Genomic DNA, 17108 nt, shown 5'->3' on the forward strand with positions numbered 1-17108 from the left:
AACAGATACCCCTCCGTTGTGGTTGCACCTACGGTACGGCCATCTGTATCGCTGAGGCACGCAAGCCTCCCCACCAACGGCAAGGTCCATGGTTCATGGGGGGGGGGCTTAAACTTTAAGTGAATGGAATTCTCTCTTTTTCTCCAATTTATCTTTTGCCAGGTCTTATTGGGAAAACTGAGACATATAGTTGCTTAATCAAATATTTTTGTTAAAGATTCAAAACATTTTTTGTAAATCTGCAAGTGACATTCTTACAAGCTTCGATGTGAAAACTTTATGTAGTAACATCCCAGTTGTAGATACATTAGGGATCAATAAGGAGGAGGTGTCATCTTTGAGGAATTGACACTCTTACAAAATTTTGGGCAGAAAAAATGCAGATAAGTGAAAACTGACATGTAATATTATGAGATTGTACCATATTTCATAAAACTGCAGGCAGTATATTCTCTTGGGCATGATACATAAATTGATGTACCATAATTTAGCCAGGTGAGTTAGCATCATCATAGTGCTATGTGTGTTACATAGACAGTGTAGCAAGTGAATGTAGTATTATTTTGATATTGGACTTTATTTTACTGTATTTTACTGAACCCTAGTAATTCTTTCTAATGTGTTAAATGACAAGTGCTCTGTGTCTTTTCAGGTCTTAGAACCAGTTCTTAAGACAGTGGTGAACAATTTTGTCACAGAAAGGAATTCAAGTGATGTAATGGCTATAGGGTAAGTACTTTAAAACACCTGTACCAAAATTTTTATTTCAGATAGCATAAAAAAACTGAGATTTATGAATATATCTGACACTCAGAAATTACCATTACAACTAACTAAAATTTCACAACTTACCACAGTATAGTGGAATCTTGTTAGCACATTTTTGAAGTTTTTAATATCATTAGCAGGAAAATCTGCTACTGGAAAATACCTAATTTGCTAACGATTCGGTTTTTTCGTTGGCAAAAATGTGGAATTAAGGATTCCATATTTGAGGTGATATGCGGTCTCTTAATGCCATGCTTCCTGATGTGCTATCTCAAAAAATTGTGATTCAAAACGTGCCTTTTGGAGAACATGTTCAGAATATCACAACCAGAAACTCTCAGAATTATTATTATACAAGAACCAAAAATTTGTTAAATAAGGCAACATTGGTTAAAACCAGTGTGTCAGACACATACACTTCTGCTATCAGCCAATTGGAATGCAGGAAAGTCATGGGAGATCAAGAGCTTAGCCTCTAGGATTACTCATGTAACAACTGATAAACTGTTACATTAATTGCCTGTTCATTTTACAGATAGAATCTTAACCTCTTTGCATGACAACTACAACACACTGAGTGAAAATGTAAACAACTGTAGTGCGTGTAAAATAAGTTGTGACTTTTGACAGTTCAGCAAGGAGTGAGTGGAGGGAGGCATAGTTGCCAGTGTGTGTAGCGCGCACCAGCAAGTGATTGCAGCATAATGCCAGTCCTAGATGGCACAGAACCTGGCAGGCTCGCTTGACTGCATGAACAGCAAGTTGGCTCATCCATGATCTTTCTGAAATGATTTTAAAGAAATTCTTTGGTAATAAACTCTCATTCTCACACATCTAATAGTTTTAAGTCATCAGCTTCATGACGAACCACCTATCATTTCATTAATGGTCATAGTTATTGCAATATTTCAGTAGTAGGTAAATTACTTCAAGAAGTTCTTAGTTTGCAGTGAAAAATAGGTGTCACTATGAATTTGTGTTTGATGCATGTTAGGTTACATGTTGCTGTGTATCAAATGTTGATAATATATTGAATTACACTTTACACTTGCCAGGAAATCGCTGTCTGTTTCCAACCTTGTGGAAATGGAATGTACATGAAGTGCTCCAACACGAAGTCATGTGTCAGTGAAAAAAACTTCAATGAAATATTCATAAATTCTACGTATCTCATAAATGTTTTGATATATCAAAACGAGATTTTGGTAAATGCTAGTGATTATGAGACTGTTTTGCCACATAATTAGTATCCAGCATTTTCATATCTACAGCATTATTCAAGTGACCACATATCTTTTCAATCAAATAACATAATTATTGAGTGCAATGGTGAAACAAGAACTGCTGTGGTTTTTGTAACAATATAAGTGAAGATGTTACACGTTTATTTTTATACTGAGAATTTGCTGTTTCAAAAACTATTAACCTTACTTATGATCATTTGTTAGTTTAATAATACACTATTTCAAGATTCTGTCACAATTTCAACTGCTTTACAATGTTAGTGAGATGAATATTTCTAAACTCTTCTGTGTTTTAACAAGAGAAGCAGATTTTAATATGGCAACAGGAGAAGTTACGTATTCCTTCAAACTTGTGACAGTCCTCCATGAATCAATGTCCCCACAACTACCTTCTTTGAATTATGACTGACAATACCAGTCCTGTGGTGTAACATTTGCAGTGGCTTCTTTCATCAGTATTTGAATCTCAGTGAATATAAACTTCTTGCTGTTTTTAGCCACATTACTTTTCACCTAGGCCCATATACTCGTCGGATTTAAATGAGTATTATACAGATGAAGCCTGATTAAACAACGTCCTTTACTGTCAGCCAGTTCATCAACATGGTAGCGTGAAGATTTGGTAGTACAACACTAAAATTTTCCATTAACTTCGCCTTATACATGGTAGGTTAAACTTCATCTCGTGGAACATTTCTTTGCACCCAGAGCAAAATATCTGCTTTTGTTTACTACATTGTTGGGGCTTTATGCATCACAACGGAGTTGTACGGCATTTTGCCCATTACTGTTGTCGGATTCCAAGGAATGTTTTGTAGCAGAATGTTATCTTCCCAGCTGGTGAGCGTGTTCTTGGAAGACATTTTTATTGCAAATCTTGTATTCAGATGTACTACAATTCATTAATGCAATGTCAACACAAAACACTTGTTCACAATACCTGACAACTACAGAACAATTCAACGCCAGAAAATACGACTTTGCTATGAGAGCTGACAAATGTTGATGCATCTAATGCGTGACACCAAATCATACTGTTTACTCATGGTGTGGCAACAGGGGCGCATTACCAGCCAAATCACTGGCAGCGTGGTAAGGAAAGCCGGCTGGCCATTGGTGTTAGGTGGGCAACAGCGTCACATCCCCCTCCAGTCAGCCAAACGTCAAAAGTTGCAACTAATTTTAAATGCACTATAAACAGTATACATCAGTGCACTGTGGCAATTTCACAAAGCTCTGCAAAGAACTGAATAACATCAGTCATCAGTACTGAGAATGTTTTTGGAACCATCAGTAATGCTTCATCAATATGTCTAGTATTGACAATACCTCAATAATCACCTGCTTTATGGATGTATATGTCGTGTTTATCTGTACATTATAATTCTATGTACTTTTCTATGTGGCATATAATTCGTACCTGCAGATAGGTTAATCAAACTAAAATAAAATCTGTATAATTTTAACTTCAAGAGGCAGCAGCTGTCAAAGGTGTATTACAACCACAATGTAAAAGTTTTGTCTCAATGCTTTATTAACTGGATTCTATGAAACTATTGCATTAGAATGAATTTGTGGAAGACAGATTGAATTACTTAAAATTATGCTCTAATTTGACGCAATATTAGGAGGCAGGATTCTCATTTTACATAAAATGAATTATAATTTCACAGTGGAAATTTGGTTTAAAATGCTACATTAACCTATTTTGCAATAACTCTCTAAGGTGATTATTTGAATATTAGAACACTACTGCAACACATTTCCCTAAATTAGAATAGTAAAAAACTTCAACAGAAGTTATCATTCTTTAATGTGACATAACCTGTAAATCTGACTACAGCAACGCAAAACACTGGATAATTGTCATTGCAAGTCAGTTAAAAATAAAATAAAAATAACTGAAATTGCAATTTTTGTTACAAATGTTAATACAAACAAATATCATTCATTTAGTGCCTCTCTGTTTGTGAACCATTACTAGTAACTGAATACAGGATGTCAGTTCACCAAACTATCAGTATGTCAATTGTACAGCTTATCATCACTACACTATAATACAGTAAAATACGGTACACAGTCCTGTCTTCACAGAGGTTTGAGAAACGTAAGAATTGTTGACTATTTCTTTTGTTCTAATTTTAATATTGTATTGTTTATCTTAGCTAATACATTCATCACTTCTTTGTTGACTTAATGCTTAACTGTGTCCATTGCTTCAGTAGATTTTGATATTGTATGATGGGGCAAAGGTTCTGGTTCATCCTCTTCTCCGCTTTCTTCTTCTTTCTCTGCCATCTGTTCCTTCAAGACTTCATCAGTTGTCTTGGACTGACAGCTGGTAACACCATCATCGTATTCAACATAAGCATTGCTTTCGTCTTGCTCCATTATTTGCTGCTTCTGCCCAGCTGCAGTTTCTTTGTTGTGTGGTGTGATGTCTTCTGTAAGTATCTAATGAAAGCCAGCCATCTTGAAGCATTCTAAGATTATGCTTTCTTGCATGGAATCGCAGGCGCTTCTTAGAAGCATAGTGACTGAGATTGTTACCTTCCTCATTCTAGTATGAAGAATCTTCCTGTAATTTTGTTTCAGGCATTTTGTAATGCCTTGGTTGAGTGGCTAAAAGTGCTTCTACAGTTGGGAGGAAAAACAACATTCACAGTATGTGTATACTATATATCTCGGGCATGTGCTACATCCTGGTCAATAAACCCTGATGATGTTGAGTGCCCCACAAATCAACCAACTGATCAATAAACAGGATGATTTTCCTTTTCCTAACACTCAACTTTGCCTGCCAGGCATGCAAGAATTGTTTAAATATAGGTTTTGTTACCCATGCTTTCACATTAAATGTGTATTTACTTGGAAATGTCCACACATTTTTAATGCATTGTGGGCTCTTCAGTTTTTGAATTATTGGTGGTACCAACTTTTCTGTTCTCCTTTCACTACAACATAATAAGACAGTTAGCCTCTCTGTACTACATACTACACTGTCAAAGTTTTGTCAGGCAAAAAGTTAAAAAAAAAGCAAGTCTCTTTCATTTGCATTAAATCATTTTTTGGGGCTGAACCTTTTTGTAATTGATGGAAGACTATTTTTCCATGACTGAATAGTCTCAATGTTTATGCTTCCAACCATTTCTGGAACACATTTATGCACCAAATTATGCCAGTTCTTGAACCTTTTGATCCAGCCATAGGATACTATGAGATTTATGAGCCCCTACCTTTTATGCCAAATATATTGTTTTAGCCCAAACCACTGTACTGTTAAATGAAATATCAAAGTACGAGGTGTTTTTATCCACTTCAATAGAATGTTTTCCAGTTCTGGAAACTGACTGTTGTGCACTTGTTTTTGTTTGCCATTTCCTCTATTCAGATATGCTGCTTCAACTATTTTTTGTTTGCTCGTTATTGTATTTAATGTTGATGGAGGACAGTTTAATTTTCCTGCAATATCAACACACTACATATGTGAATTTTTGTCCACTATGTGAATTTTTGTCCACTTCCTTAATAACATTCCACTTTTAATGGTTTATTCACTGCCTCATTGTCTTGTGAATGACTTATTGGTACATCATTTGACATTTAAAAAAATCTTGGAGTGAAAGTCAGCCAGACATTAAAGATGTTAGATGCTAATAAATATTCGATTTATCGTTTGGCTACTACAACTTTGCCCTTGAGTCCAGTCAGTACTTTTTGGTAGAAGTTGGAATTCATTGGAGCTACTACCAATCTATATGAACTACTGCTGTGCTTCATTTCTACCATAACAAATGTTCTAATATAGCAACAAAATTAATCAATTTTCCCTTCTCATCCCATCCGGTAAGTGTCCCCTGACTCAGGGTTCTGGCTGACATTTCTGAACTCTACCATTTTTCTTCAACCTTACCAGTCCTTTTTCTTCACCCCTCTTCCTTCCCCTTTAACCCTACTGCTGGAAGAAGGCGCCACTGGCTTCAAATGCTTGCATATGTAATACCTTTTATATGTGTGTTCTGCCACCGCTTGGTGAGTAGATTTTTTTATCTATCCAGTAGCAAACAATTTGTACAATATGCATAGTTGCCAACACTGAACAACACTGTCTCCTTGCATGTTTACCCACCTTGCAGCCGCAAAGTGTCCTATTCCTACCTAGCAGAGTGAAACTCATGTAGGGACTTCTTGTAACACAACCTCATTTCACTGTCAGGCCACATGGAGTGCTTAGAGTTCATCAATCTGTCATCTCATTTTCATATTGGGTAGTTTAAAGTCTTCCATATTTGAATTGGCTTTGTTCAAAAAAGAAGCTGGTTTCTTAGAATTCTGTTTTAGTTTACAGCTTCATGTGTGTTGTGCACCCTTTGAATTGCATTGTGGATATGTTGCTCATATTAAGCTTAAGTTTTGCTCACTTCCACAGTAGTGGGAGGAGTAAATAATTCATTATTTGTTTTTGTTTGATATAAAACAGAAGCTGGGTTCATCACATAGTGTTCCGTGGACATTTATTCATGTGTACTATTTCATGCCTGATCTGCTTGATTTAAATGTCTTGAGAGTATATTGCTGCATCTTACTTTATTTTTGTTCACACCCGTTTTTCATACTTTCTTGCATTTGGTGAAGAACTCAATCGTAGTGACTTTTGACAGACTTGGCATTCAACTTTATTACATCTTGTCATGCAATGAGCATATATTTCTGCTTTGAATGGTGTTGCTTCTTGCCAGTGATCATTCTTTTTCGTATCAGAGACAAAGTATGTAGTGATTTTGTCAGGTACTACAAGGGCTATTCAGAAAGTAGGGAACATTTTGGCATTAAAAAAAAACTAAGCACAGGATATAGATTTTATTATATACATCTGAAAGAGCGACTGACATACTACTTTTCCACACAGTCACCAAACACACTGAGGCACGTATCATAGCGGTGGACAAGATTTGAAATACAGCGCTGCGTTGCAAGCCAGTTCTTCATCTTGGGAAACCAGTGGAAGTCGCTTGGTGTGAGATCGGGGCTGTAGGGCGGATGAGGGAAAATTTCCCATTTGAATGAATTAATGAGTTCTTTAGTGCGGTTTGCCATGTGAGGTTGGGCATTGTCATGCAAAAACAAGGTTTTGGACGTCAGATTTCCTTGGCGTTTGTTTTGAACTGCTCTTCTAAAGCTGTGCAAAGTTTGACAGTACTGTGCAGAATTTATGGTTGCTCCACGTTCGAGAAAATCAATTAGGAGCACACTTTGCCAATCCCAGAACACTGTCGCTATCAACTTCCTTGCTGACAAGGTTTGCAAACATTTTCTTGGTTTTTGGGGGGACCCCTTGTGTGCCTCCACTCCATGGACTGTAATTTTGTCTCACAATTGACGTGTTTTACCCACGTTTCGTCACTGGTTACGATTCGATCCAGTAAAGAATCACCATGTTTGTGGTAGGCCCCCAGAAATGTCGACGTTGCCCCTTTTCACTGTTCTTTATGGTGCTCTGTAAGCATTTGGGCACCCATCGTGCACAAAATTTGTGGTAGCCTAGTTTTTGAGCTACTGTTTCAAACAACAAAGTCCATGAAACTTGTGGAAAAGAAAGCAAAAGCTCCGTTATTGAGAAGTGACGGTTTTCACGAATCGTTTTATCAACTTTAGTGGCAAGATCGTCAGTCACAATACTCGGGCGTCCACTCTTCTCTTCATCATGAATGTTGGTTTGGCCATTTTTAAAGGAAATGCACCATTTCGGGATGGAAAAATCACTCATTACGTTGTTTCCGTACACTTCGCACAGCTCACGATAAATTTCTATAGGTTTTAGGTTTCTTGCCAACAAAAACCATATCACAGACCGCACCTCACAACTAGCGGGATTTTCAATTGCAGCGCACATTTCAAATTCGAATATCGAAAAAACCAAATGTGCTGAGACGTTCCCATTGTCACAGATGGATGCCGACTGAGCTGCTGAACATGCACATTCCAAAAATATACGCGATCAGCGCATGCCTAGTGGCGTCAGACGGAAACGTTCCCTACTTTCTGGATAGCCCTCGTATTATACTGCAAAAATATTATACATTTGTGTGCATATTTGTACATGATATGGCTTAGTATATGGACCCAATGATGAAAGTGTTAGTGTGTTTATTATTTGCTTCTAAATTTTCATTGGAGTGGGAGGATGGTTGCAGTACATTGATTTCTACTAACATGTATTGTTTATAGTATCTGTTAATAAAGTGTGAACATATTTGTGTAATTATTGGTGCATTTGTAGCATTTGCAAAGAAAACTGCCTTAGTCACTAAGACAAGTGGCAGGCAATCCATTCAACACTGAAATGCATACTCATTCCATGACCAGATGTAATAAAGTTGAATACCAGTTCTTCAAAAACTGCTAAATGGTGTTCTCCATTAAAAGTGAGGATGTACTGAAAATGGGTATACTTCACAATGATTTAAACTGAGCAGTTCACACACAGATTCAAAAGCAGAAACAAATGCACATGAGCCTGCAGGACACTATGCAATGAAACAAGCTTTTGTTTTATATGAAACTAAAACAAAAAAGGAATGAGTTACTCCACACAATGTAATGGATGAATGCAAAAATAAAGCATAGTATGAGCAGCATATTCACAATGCAGTTCAGAGAGTGCAAGACACACAAGAAGTCATAATCAGGAACACAATGTGATAAACCCACTGTGTGTCATGTCATATGATTTTTAGATTCTGGCATGTGCTATGGTGCAATTATTTTGATGTGATAATGGCCACATAATCAAAACTGCAATATTAGGTTTTACAAAGAAATAATCTTACAGTCAAAAGGCAACCATGATGATTACAAATTTTACATGACTGTGAATGTGAGCTACGAGAAGTTAATCTGAGTTTTAGATTTCTTGAATAAATTACTCTGCAAAGTCACAAGAAACTTTTGGTTTCCAGACATGCACTTTACTACAGGGCTACGAGGCCCATCCATAAATTATAAATGAAGAACATTGTCATCTAAATTGCATATTTTGATTGAAAATAAGTGTTTTCGTACCATATTTTCTTATACCAAAGTTCAGTGCCAGACATGAACTTAAATTTCATATTACATTGGAATGTTCTGGTTGGAATACAAGAAATGAAGGTAGATACTCACCATATACTTGAGATATTGACAGGCACAGGCGCTAGACTGAAAACATAGCTGAGTTCTACTGCTTATTTTTTGGTGTTCTGTGTTTTCACCCTCCCAGAACTCTTAAATGGCAAAAGTTTCAACGGTCAAACATCCATTTTGGAAGTCCTAGTCTCAACTGCATTAAATGCACGTTAAACCACCTTGTTTTTACATTGTCCCTCCCTGCTTATGGCATTCAAATTTGTTGGTATTATTACTGTTTGACCACTGCAACTTGTGCCACTGAGAGTTGTTTAGATTAGATTAGATTTGATTTACTTTCATTCCAATTGATCCATAATGAGGAGGTCCTCCAGGATGTGGAACATTTCAGAAAAACAATAATACATGACAAATATTTACAACTGAAACAAACTAGCTAATGTACCTTCCACAGGTCCCAAGTGGAATGATCGTCTTTTTTTTTATTGAACACTGTATGAAAGAATCATTTTACAAACAATAATGCACTGAATTTAAAATAAAAAAGGTTATTTTGTTTATGAGGTAATAAACATGTAATAGAACTACTACAATACTTATTTACAATGAACACATTACTGCACTGAAATGGTGCAGAAGTTAGATTGTACTCTCTCTCTCTCTCTCTCTCTCTCTCTCTCTCTCTCTCTCACACACACACACACACACACACACACACACACACACACACATTTACAATTAACACAGTACTGCACTGAAATGGTGCAGAAGTTAGAAGGAGTTGGCCACCAGTAAATCTGTCAGGCTTCTCTTAAACTGAATTTCATTGGTTGTTAAGTTTTTTGTGGCTACTGGCAAGTTATTGAAAATGTGCGTTCCTGAATAATGCACATGTTTTTGTACAAGACTAAGTGACTTTAAATCCCTGTGAAGATTATTCTTATTTCTAGTATTGATTCCATGAATTGAGCTGTTGGTTTGAAAAAGTGAAATATTTTTAATGACAAATTTTGTTACGGAATAAATATATTTGGAAGCAGTAGTTAGTATCCCTAGTTCCCTATAGAGGCCTCTGCAGGATGTTCTTGAGTTCACACCACATATAACTCTTACTGCACGTTTTTGTGCCTGGAAAACTTTAGCTTGGCTTGATGAATTACCCCAAAAAATAATCCCATATGACATTATGGAATGAAAGTAAGTATAGTATGCCAGCTTTTTCATTTTTATATCCCCTATGTCTGACACAATTCGTATTGCAAATAGAGATTTGTTAAGACGCTTCAGTAGTTCTGTGGTGTGGTCCTCCCAGTTGAATTTATTATCAAGCTGTAATCCCAAGAATTTAACACTGTCCACATCTTCTATCTGCTTGTCATCGTGTGTTAGGAATATGCTCGTGGGACACCCCTTACAAGTTCTGGACTGCATGTAGTGTGTTTTTTCAAAGTTTAGTGACAAAGAATTGGCTAGGAACCAGTGATTAATGTCCACAAGTATTTTATTAGCTGATCTTTCTAAGACTACACTTGATTTGCTATTTATTGCAATGCTTTTATCATAGGCAAACAACACGAACTTGGCATCTGATAGTGTTACTGATGAAAGGTCATTGATATACACAAGAAAAAGTAGGAGCCCTAAAATGGAACCTTGTGGGACCCCACATGTAATTAGTTCCCAGTTGGATGATGCCTGATAGCTTAATACATGCCTCTTTGCTAATAACACCCTTTGTTTCCTGCCAGAGATATAAGATTTGAACCATTTTGCAGCACTTCCTGTTACACCATAATATTCTAATTTACTCAAAAGGATATTGTGATTTACACAGTCAAATGCCTTTGACATATCACAAAATATACCAGTTGCCTGCAGTTTTTTGTGTAATGAATTAATCACATTTTCACTGCAAGTGTAGATAGCCTTCTCAATATCAGAACCCTTTAGAAATCTGAACTGCGACTTTAACAGTATGTTATTTGAGATAAGGTGGTTATAAAGCCGATTGTACATTACTTATTCTAAAATTTTTGAGAATGCTGGCAAAAGTGAAATTGGACAGAAATTTGATGCTATATCTTTATCTCCCTTCTTAAACAGTGGCTTAACTTCAGCATATTGTGGGAGTTGTGAAAGCACAGAACAGCAGCACTCTTAATGGCCTGGCAGCGAACTTTGAATATGAGGAAATATGTCATGAAGATCTGTATTTTTAATCAAAATGCGTAATTTAGGTGAGAATATTTTTCATTTATATTTTACCGGTGGACCTCGTACCACAGTAGGAAGTGTGTGTATGGAAATCAAAACATTCTTATGACCTTGCGAAGTAATTAATTCAAGAAACCTCAATCAAAAACTAAGATTAACTACTCATAACTGTGATTCACAGTCATGTAAAATTTTGTAAATGGCATCATGGTTGCCTTTTGACTTTACATACTATGTGGGAAAATGCAGTAATGAGGGATATACTAAAGAGAGTTTGCCCGTGTCCCATGGTGGAGGGGGAGAGATCACTTTGAAGTACAAGCAGTTTTTCTGAGAGGATTTTTTTTTCACTCTCTTATGTCTTGTTAAATTAAATGCTTAATCTCATCAGTTCTTTTAGATTTCAGGTAGACAGTAATGGGAAATTGGCAGTATCTTCATGTTTGTAGTGAGCATTCAAACTAATTGAGGGTCATAGTAATGCAACGTTGGTCTAATTTTTGGGAAGACTGGTGTAGCCATTGTGATTTGGGTTTTCTGTGACAAATCTTAAATACAGGTGGATAAGAATGAGATATCATGTGCTCGCCCACTTACTGATTTCTTGGTGATTATAAAGTCTTTCGTTCACTGAACAATAGAAACTGAAATGAACTGTGCTTTGATACATGGCCTCAGTCTGATTGTTTTCTAGTATTGATTCCTCTCAGAGGGGACAAAATTTCTGCTGTCATAAGCAGAGTTTAATTCATGTGAGTGATTTTTAAATTATGGGTATGAACAGCCCGACCTGAAACTCTATGCTTGGCAAGTAGGTAACCCTGGGTGCCAACCACTACCTGTTTTGTTATTTATATATATATATATATATATATATATATATATAAAATAGAGGGAAACATTTCACGTAGGAAATATATATCTAAAAACAAAGATGATTTGACTTACCAAATGAAAGTGCTGGCAGGTCGACAGACACACAAACAACCACAAACATACACACAAAATTCAAGCTTTCGCAACAAACTGTTGCCTCACCAGGAAAGAGGGAAGGAGAGGGAAAGACGAAAGGAAGTGGGTTTTAAGGGAGAGGGTAAGGAGTCATTCCAATCCTGGGAGCGGAAAGACTTACCTTAGGTAAAAAAGACATTGCTCAAAATAAAGAACTGGCCCCTCACCAATGATACCAACATAACAGGACTTTCCTAAAAATACTAGGGTACTTGAAGGTGGCAAAGATATTGACATTTGTAGAAAGGAGGAGGAATGAACTATGTGATAGCCAATTTCATATTAGTAACAGACTGTGATCAATGTGTTATCAAGTCTATGTCAAATTATTACCTTAGGGGCATGGAAGAAAAGTGCTTCCAGTGACGCTAAAAAGGCGGGGGAGGGGGTTGAGAGAGGAGGGTAGGAAAGGAGGAGGGAAAGAGTGAGGGGGGGTGATTTTTTTTGTTAATGATTAGAACCATAATGTATGTAGAAGAGCCATAGAAATTGAAGAAGGGAGAAGTGCTAGCTTTGCTCTGTGACTGCAAAATTAGTGGAAATATATTAAATAACCTCAGGAAATTTTAATTGGAAAAAAATATATGTAGCAACAGTTGTAGACAGTGTCTCAAACTAATGAAATTATAATTCACTTATGAATATAGAAAAATCTTTGCTGAAAGCAAATTGAAGATGAAATAAAAGCTGCCATTGCAAGAAGATATTAATTGTATCAGATAATAATAAGAAGGAATTTGAGGAAAATGAATTGGCATATGTCAAAATTTTTCATTAGGGGGGGACAGGATTTGGCGTGTGCCCAGAAAGACTCCAAGATTGATACCATCTTCCTTCAATTGGTGGAGTATGCTTATAGAACACCTGTCCCGAAGAAATTGAAATGACTGCAGCCCCTAGCTTGCAAGTGTTGTATGCAACACTGAGAGGACATTGAGCTTGCAGTAGCTGTTGTAGGTCACTATACAGAGGGCTCTTTCTTGGTCAGGAAGGGGCTTGCTTCTTAATATTATCCAGTTTCAATGGCTGAGAAGAAGGTGACTGGTCTGTTAAAGCGGTATTATCAGATGATCTCGCATGCTGCAACCTGCAGCTTGCAAGGGCAGAAGTTACTACTGCTCTTATCACCATTCCTATCACCGCACCTGATGCCAAAGGCTGTGGTGAGCTGATTACAAAGGTCATAAATGGTGGGTCTGCCCATTTACATTGTTAGGTGGATGATTGTCCATGGACTAGGTATAGGGCTGCTTCAGCTGCACTTGATGTTGAGTATATTCGTAGTGCTGGTAGTGCAACAAGTGAAAATTTAGCAGTCTTTTGGGAAGTATTTACTTTCAATTGTTTACATTTAGCTGATACTGTAAGCGTTTTGGATGATTTGGTTGGTTATGTTTAAATATTAATAATTTCACCATCCCATACGTTTTCTGACTTGTTTGATGCAGCCTCTCATAAATTTTTTCTGTTGCCACTGTTTCGTCTCACAGTAGCAACTGCAACCTATATCATTAATTATTTGTTAGATGTATTCCAGCCTCTGTCTTCCTCTACAGTTTTTACCCTCTGCAACGCACTCTAGTACCATGGAAGTTATTCCCCGATGTCTTAGCAGATGTCCTATCAGTCTGACCTTTTTGTTGTCATTGTTCCCCATATACTCCTTTCCTTGCTGATTCTGTGGAGAACCTCATTTCTTATCTTATCAGTCCACCTAATTTTCATCATTCTTCTGTAGCATCATAACTCAAATGCTTCAATTCCATTATGTTCAGATTTTCCCACAGTCCAAGAGTCACTAGCATAAAAGGCTGTGCTGCAAACATACATTCTCAGAAAGTTTTCCTCAAAGAAATCCACTGTAAAAAATTCGAAATGTTAACCATGACAATAGTTTAGGAGAGTGAGACTCTGGTTAGCATGAATTAGCAGATAGGAGCTGAAGTAAATGATTTGAAAGATAACCTGACTATTGGGATAGATAAGTGACCATTTAAATTGAAGTATATCTAAAAAGAAAGATGATGAAACTTACCAAACAAAAGCGCTGGCAGGTCGATAGACACACAAACAAACACAAACATACACACAAAATTCTAGCTTTCGCAACCAATGGTTGCCTCGTCAGGAAAGAGGGAAGGAGAAGGAAAGACAAAAGGATATGGGTTTTAAGGGAGAGGGTAAGGAGTCATTCCAATCCCGGGAGCGGAAAGACTTACCTTAGGGGGAAAAAAGGACAGGTATACACTCGCACACACACACATATCCATCCACACATACACAGACACAAGCAGACATTTGTAAAGGCTTTATAAAGCCTTTGGCCTTTACAAATGTCTGCTTGTGTCTGTGTATGTGTGGATGGATATGTGTGTGTGTGCGAGTGTATACCTGTCCTTTTTTCCCCCTAAGGTAAGTCTTTCCGCTCCCGGGATTGGAATGACTCCTTACCCTCTCCCTTAAAACCCATATCCTTTTGTCTTTCCTTCTCCTTCCCTCTTTCCTGACGAGGCAACCATTGGTTGCGAAAGCTAGAATTTTGTGTGTATGTTTGTGTTTGTTTGTGTGTCTATCGACCTGCCAGCGCTTTTGTTTGGTAAGTTTCATCATCTTTCTTTTTAGATATATTTTTCCCACGTGGAATGTTTCCCTCTATTATATTCATATCATTTAAATTGAAGTATAGATTGGAAGACAGTTGAACAAGATTTTGGTGAAGTGGAAGCAGACAATGAAAACTCGGAGATTGTGGCACATTGAATAGTTAAGGCTGTGAGCAACAATGTGGAATTTGGAGCATCTTAGTTTTCTTGACATATTGAGTGCAGCAAGTAAAGGGTCAGTACATAAAACTAAAGAGGGGATGACTGAAATAAATGAAGTAGTAAAGACTAGTACATTAGAGCTTGACAACCATCGAGAAGTAGTTCGATATTACGTTGGTCAGGGTTGAGGGCCGAATAAAGGCAGTTGTAATATTTAAGAAATTGCTTCTTCTCCTCCTGTGTGGGATCTTTGCTGCTGAGCTGTAATCGTTATTTTTCAAGGATCCTAGGTATTTTTCAAACATAGATAATATTAAAGTGTAATCCTCAAAATACTGCAGACAACACAAATATGTTAAGAACTCACCATGTATTTTGAATGAAATCAGATAAATTGTGTACACACACCTGACTTACGTTCACTCAAAACAACACTTACCAGAATAAGAGAGAGCTAAAAAAATGTTAATTCATTTTGTGATAAGTAGAAATGATCTGGCAGCAAATATATACTTTTGCTCAAGTGCATGCATAATTGATATCAAAAGAAGCATGAATGAAAAAAGAATAGTAAAGAATAATGTTACATTGCATCCACTTAACTAAATTAACTATATTATTGTACAGCTGTTGGGGGGGGGGGGGGGGGGTTAGATTTACTTATGGTAAAAAGCAGTGAATTCTTTGTGTTAGTAGAGGAGCTAACTAATACAAAACATAGGCAGGTGATGTCAGGGCGGGAAGTGTGGTTGATGGCTAAGAAGAAGAGGCTGCATGAGACTGGGATAGGAATAGAGCACTGGTGAGCAATCCTGGCACACGAATAAGTGTTGGTATTTTGAGGTGAAGTTTTGAGTGGGAGTGGGGGGATACAGGGAGATAGAACAGGGGAAAATGTGACTTTAGTTTAAAGGGACAGAACAGGGGAAAATATGACTTCAGTTTAAACGGACCAAGTGGGAGGTTGGTGATGGGGATGGAGGTGAGTGTGTGACAGGGACTAGAGGAGGTTAAAGCCAGGAAGATAAAGGGTTTGAAGGATGATAACTGCGCAAAAGAGGGTACTGTTGATGGTGGCTATCAAAATTGACCATATCAAAAGAAGGGTACCATTAATTGCGGGTGGACCTGGTATGAACAGATGTTTTTATGGAACTGACAGGGAGATGGTCATCGTCCACAAAGTGGTACGCAAGGTTAAGGGGGAGTAAATGAAGCCTATAGGAGGAACATGTTGAGGTTGTGGTGGAATGAGGATAGTGTACTGACCCTGTATCCAGTCCGTGACAGTATCATGAGTAAATCTGAATGAGACCAGAGGTTCTTGAGTGGCTAGGAAGGTTTTGTGTAATGTAGAGGCCGTTAAACAGGTTGTCTTATGAGGTGTCATATGAATGTCCATAGTGGTACTGCAGTTATGTTTATATATCTTTGACCTGACTAAGTAGTAGTTGTGGATAATGTTGTATTGGATTAGGTGTTTAAGGAATGAGTGAGGTGGTGGACTTGGTGTTTGCAGGGTATTTGGAGAGATAGTTTCATTGCAACAACCTCCACAGCAGTGATAGGTTTTTTAAAAGGAATATGTTTGCTGAATTGACTGTTTTTCAGTTTGTTTTGACTTTGTATACTACATTTCAGCTTAATAGCCATTTTCAAGTAAATCAATACATATTAGAAAACACAGAATACAAACCACAAATTAACCATTGCTTATACTCACTGCAAGAAAATCAGATTAAAAACAGAGTAAAAAGGGCACTTAAAAGTGCGAAAGGATGTGGGTTTTAAGGGAGAGGGTGAGGAGTCATTCCAATCTCGCTCCCTGGATTGGAATGACTCCTCACCCTCTCCCCTAAAACCCACATCCTTTCGTCTTTCCCTCTCCTTCCCTCTTTCCTGATGAGGCAACAGTTTGTTGCGAAAGCTTGAATTTCGTGTGTATGTTTGTGTTTCTATCGACCCGCCAGCACTTTCG

At 37.3% G+C, this 17108-nt stretch overlaps 1 protein-coding gene across 2 annotated transcripts in view; it reads left to right on the forward strand.

Annotated features, from left to right (window-relative positions):
• Nucleotides 1-17108, forward strand: part of LOC124611521 (protein SDA1 homolog) — a 179651-nt gene that overhangs the window by 103143 nt on the left and 59400 nt on the right. For both annotated transcript variants that reach the window (XM_047140253.1, XM_047140252.1), the window contains exon 13: nucleotides 653-729. In XM_047140253.1, the coding sequence (XP_046996209.1) occupies nucleotides 653-729 (77 nt within the window). The remainder of the gene's footprint in view (nucleotides 1-652; nucleotides 730-17108) is intronic.

The sequence above is a fragment of the Schistocerca americana genome, chromosome 1 (assembly GCF_021461395.2).
Source record: "Schistocerca americana isolate TAMUIC-IGC-003095 chromosome 1, iqSchAmer2.1, whole genome shotgun sequence".
Lineage (NCBI taxonomy): Eukaryota > Metazoa > Arthropoda > Insecta > Orthoptera > Acrididae > Schistocerca > Schistocerca americana.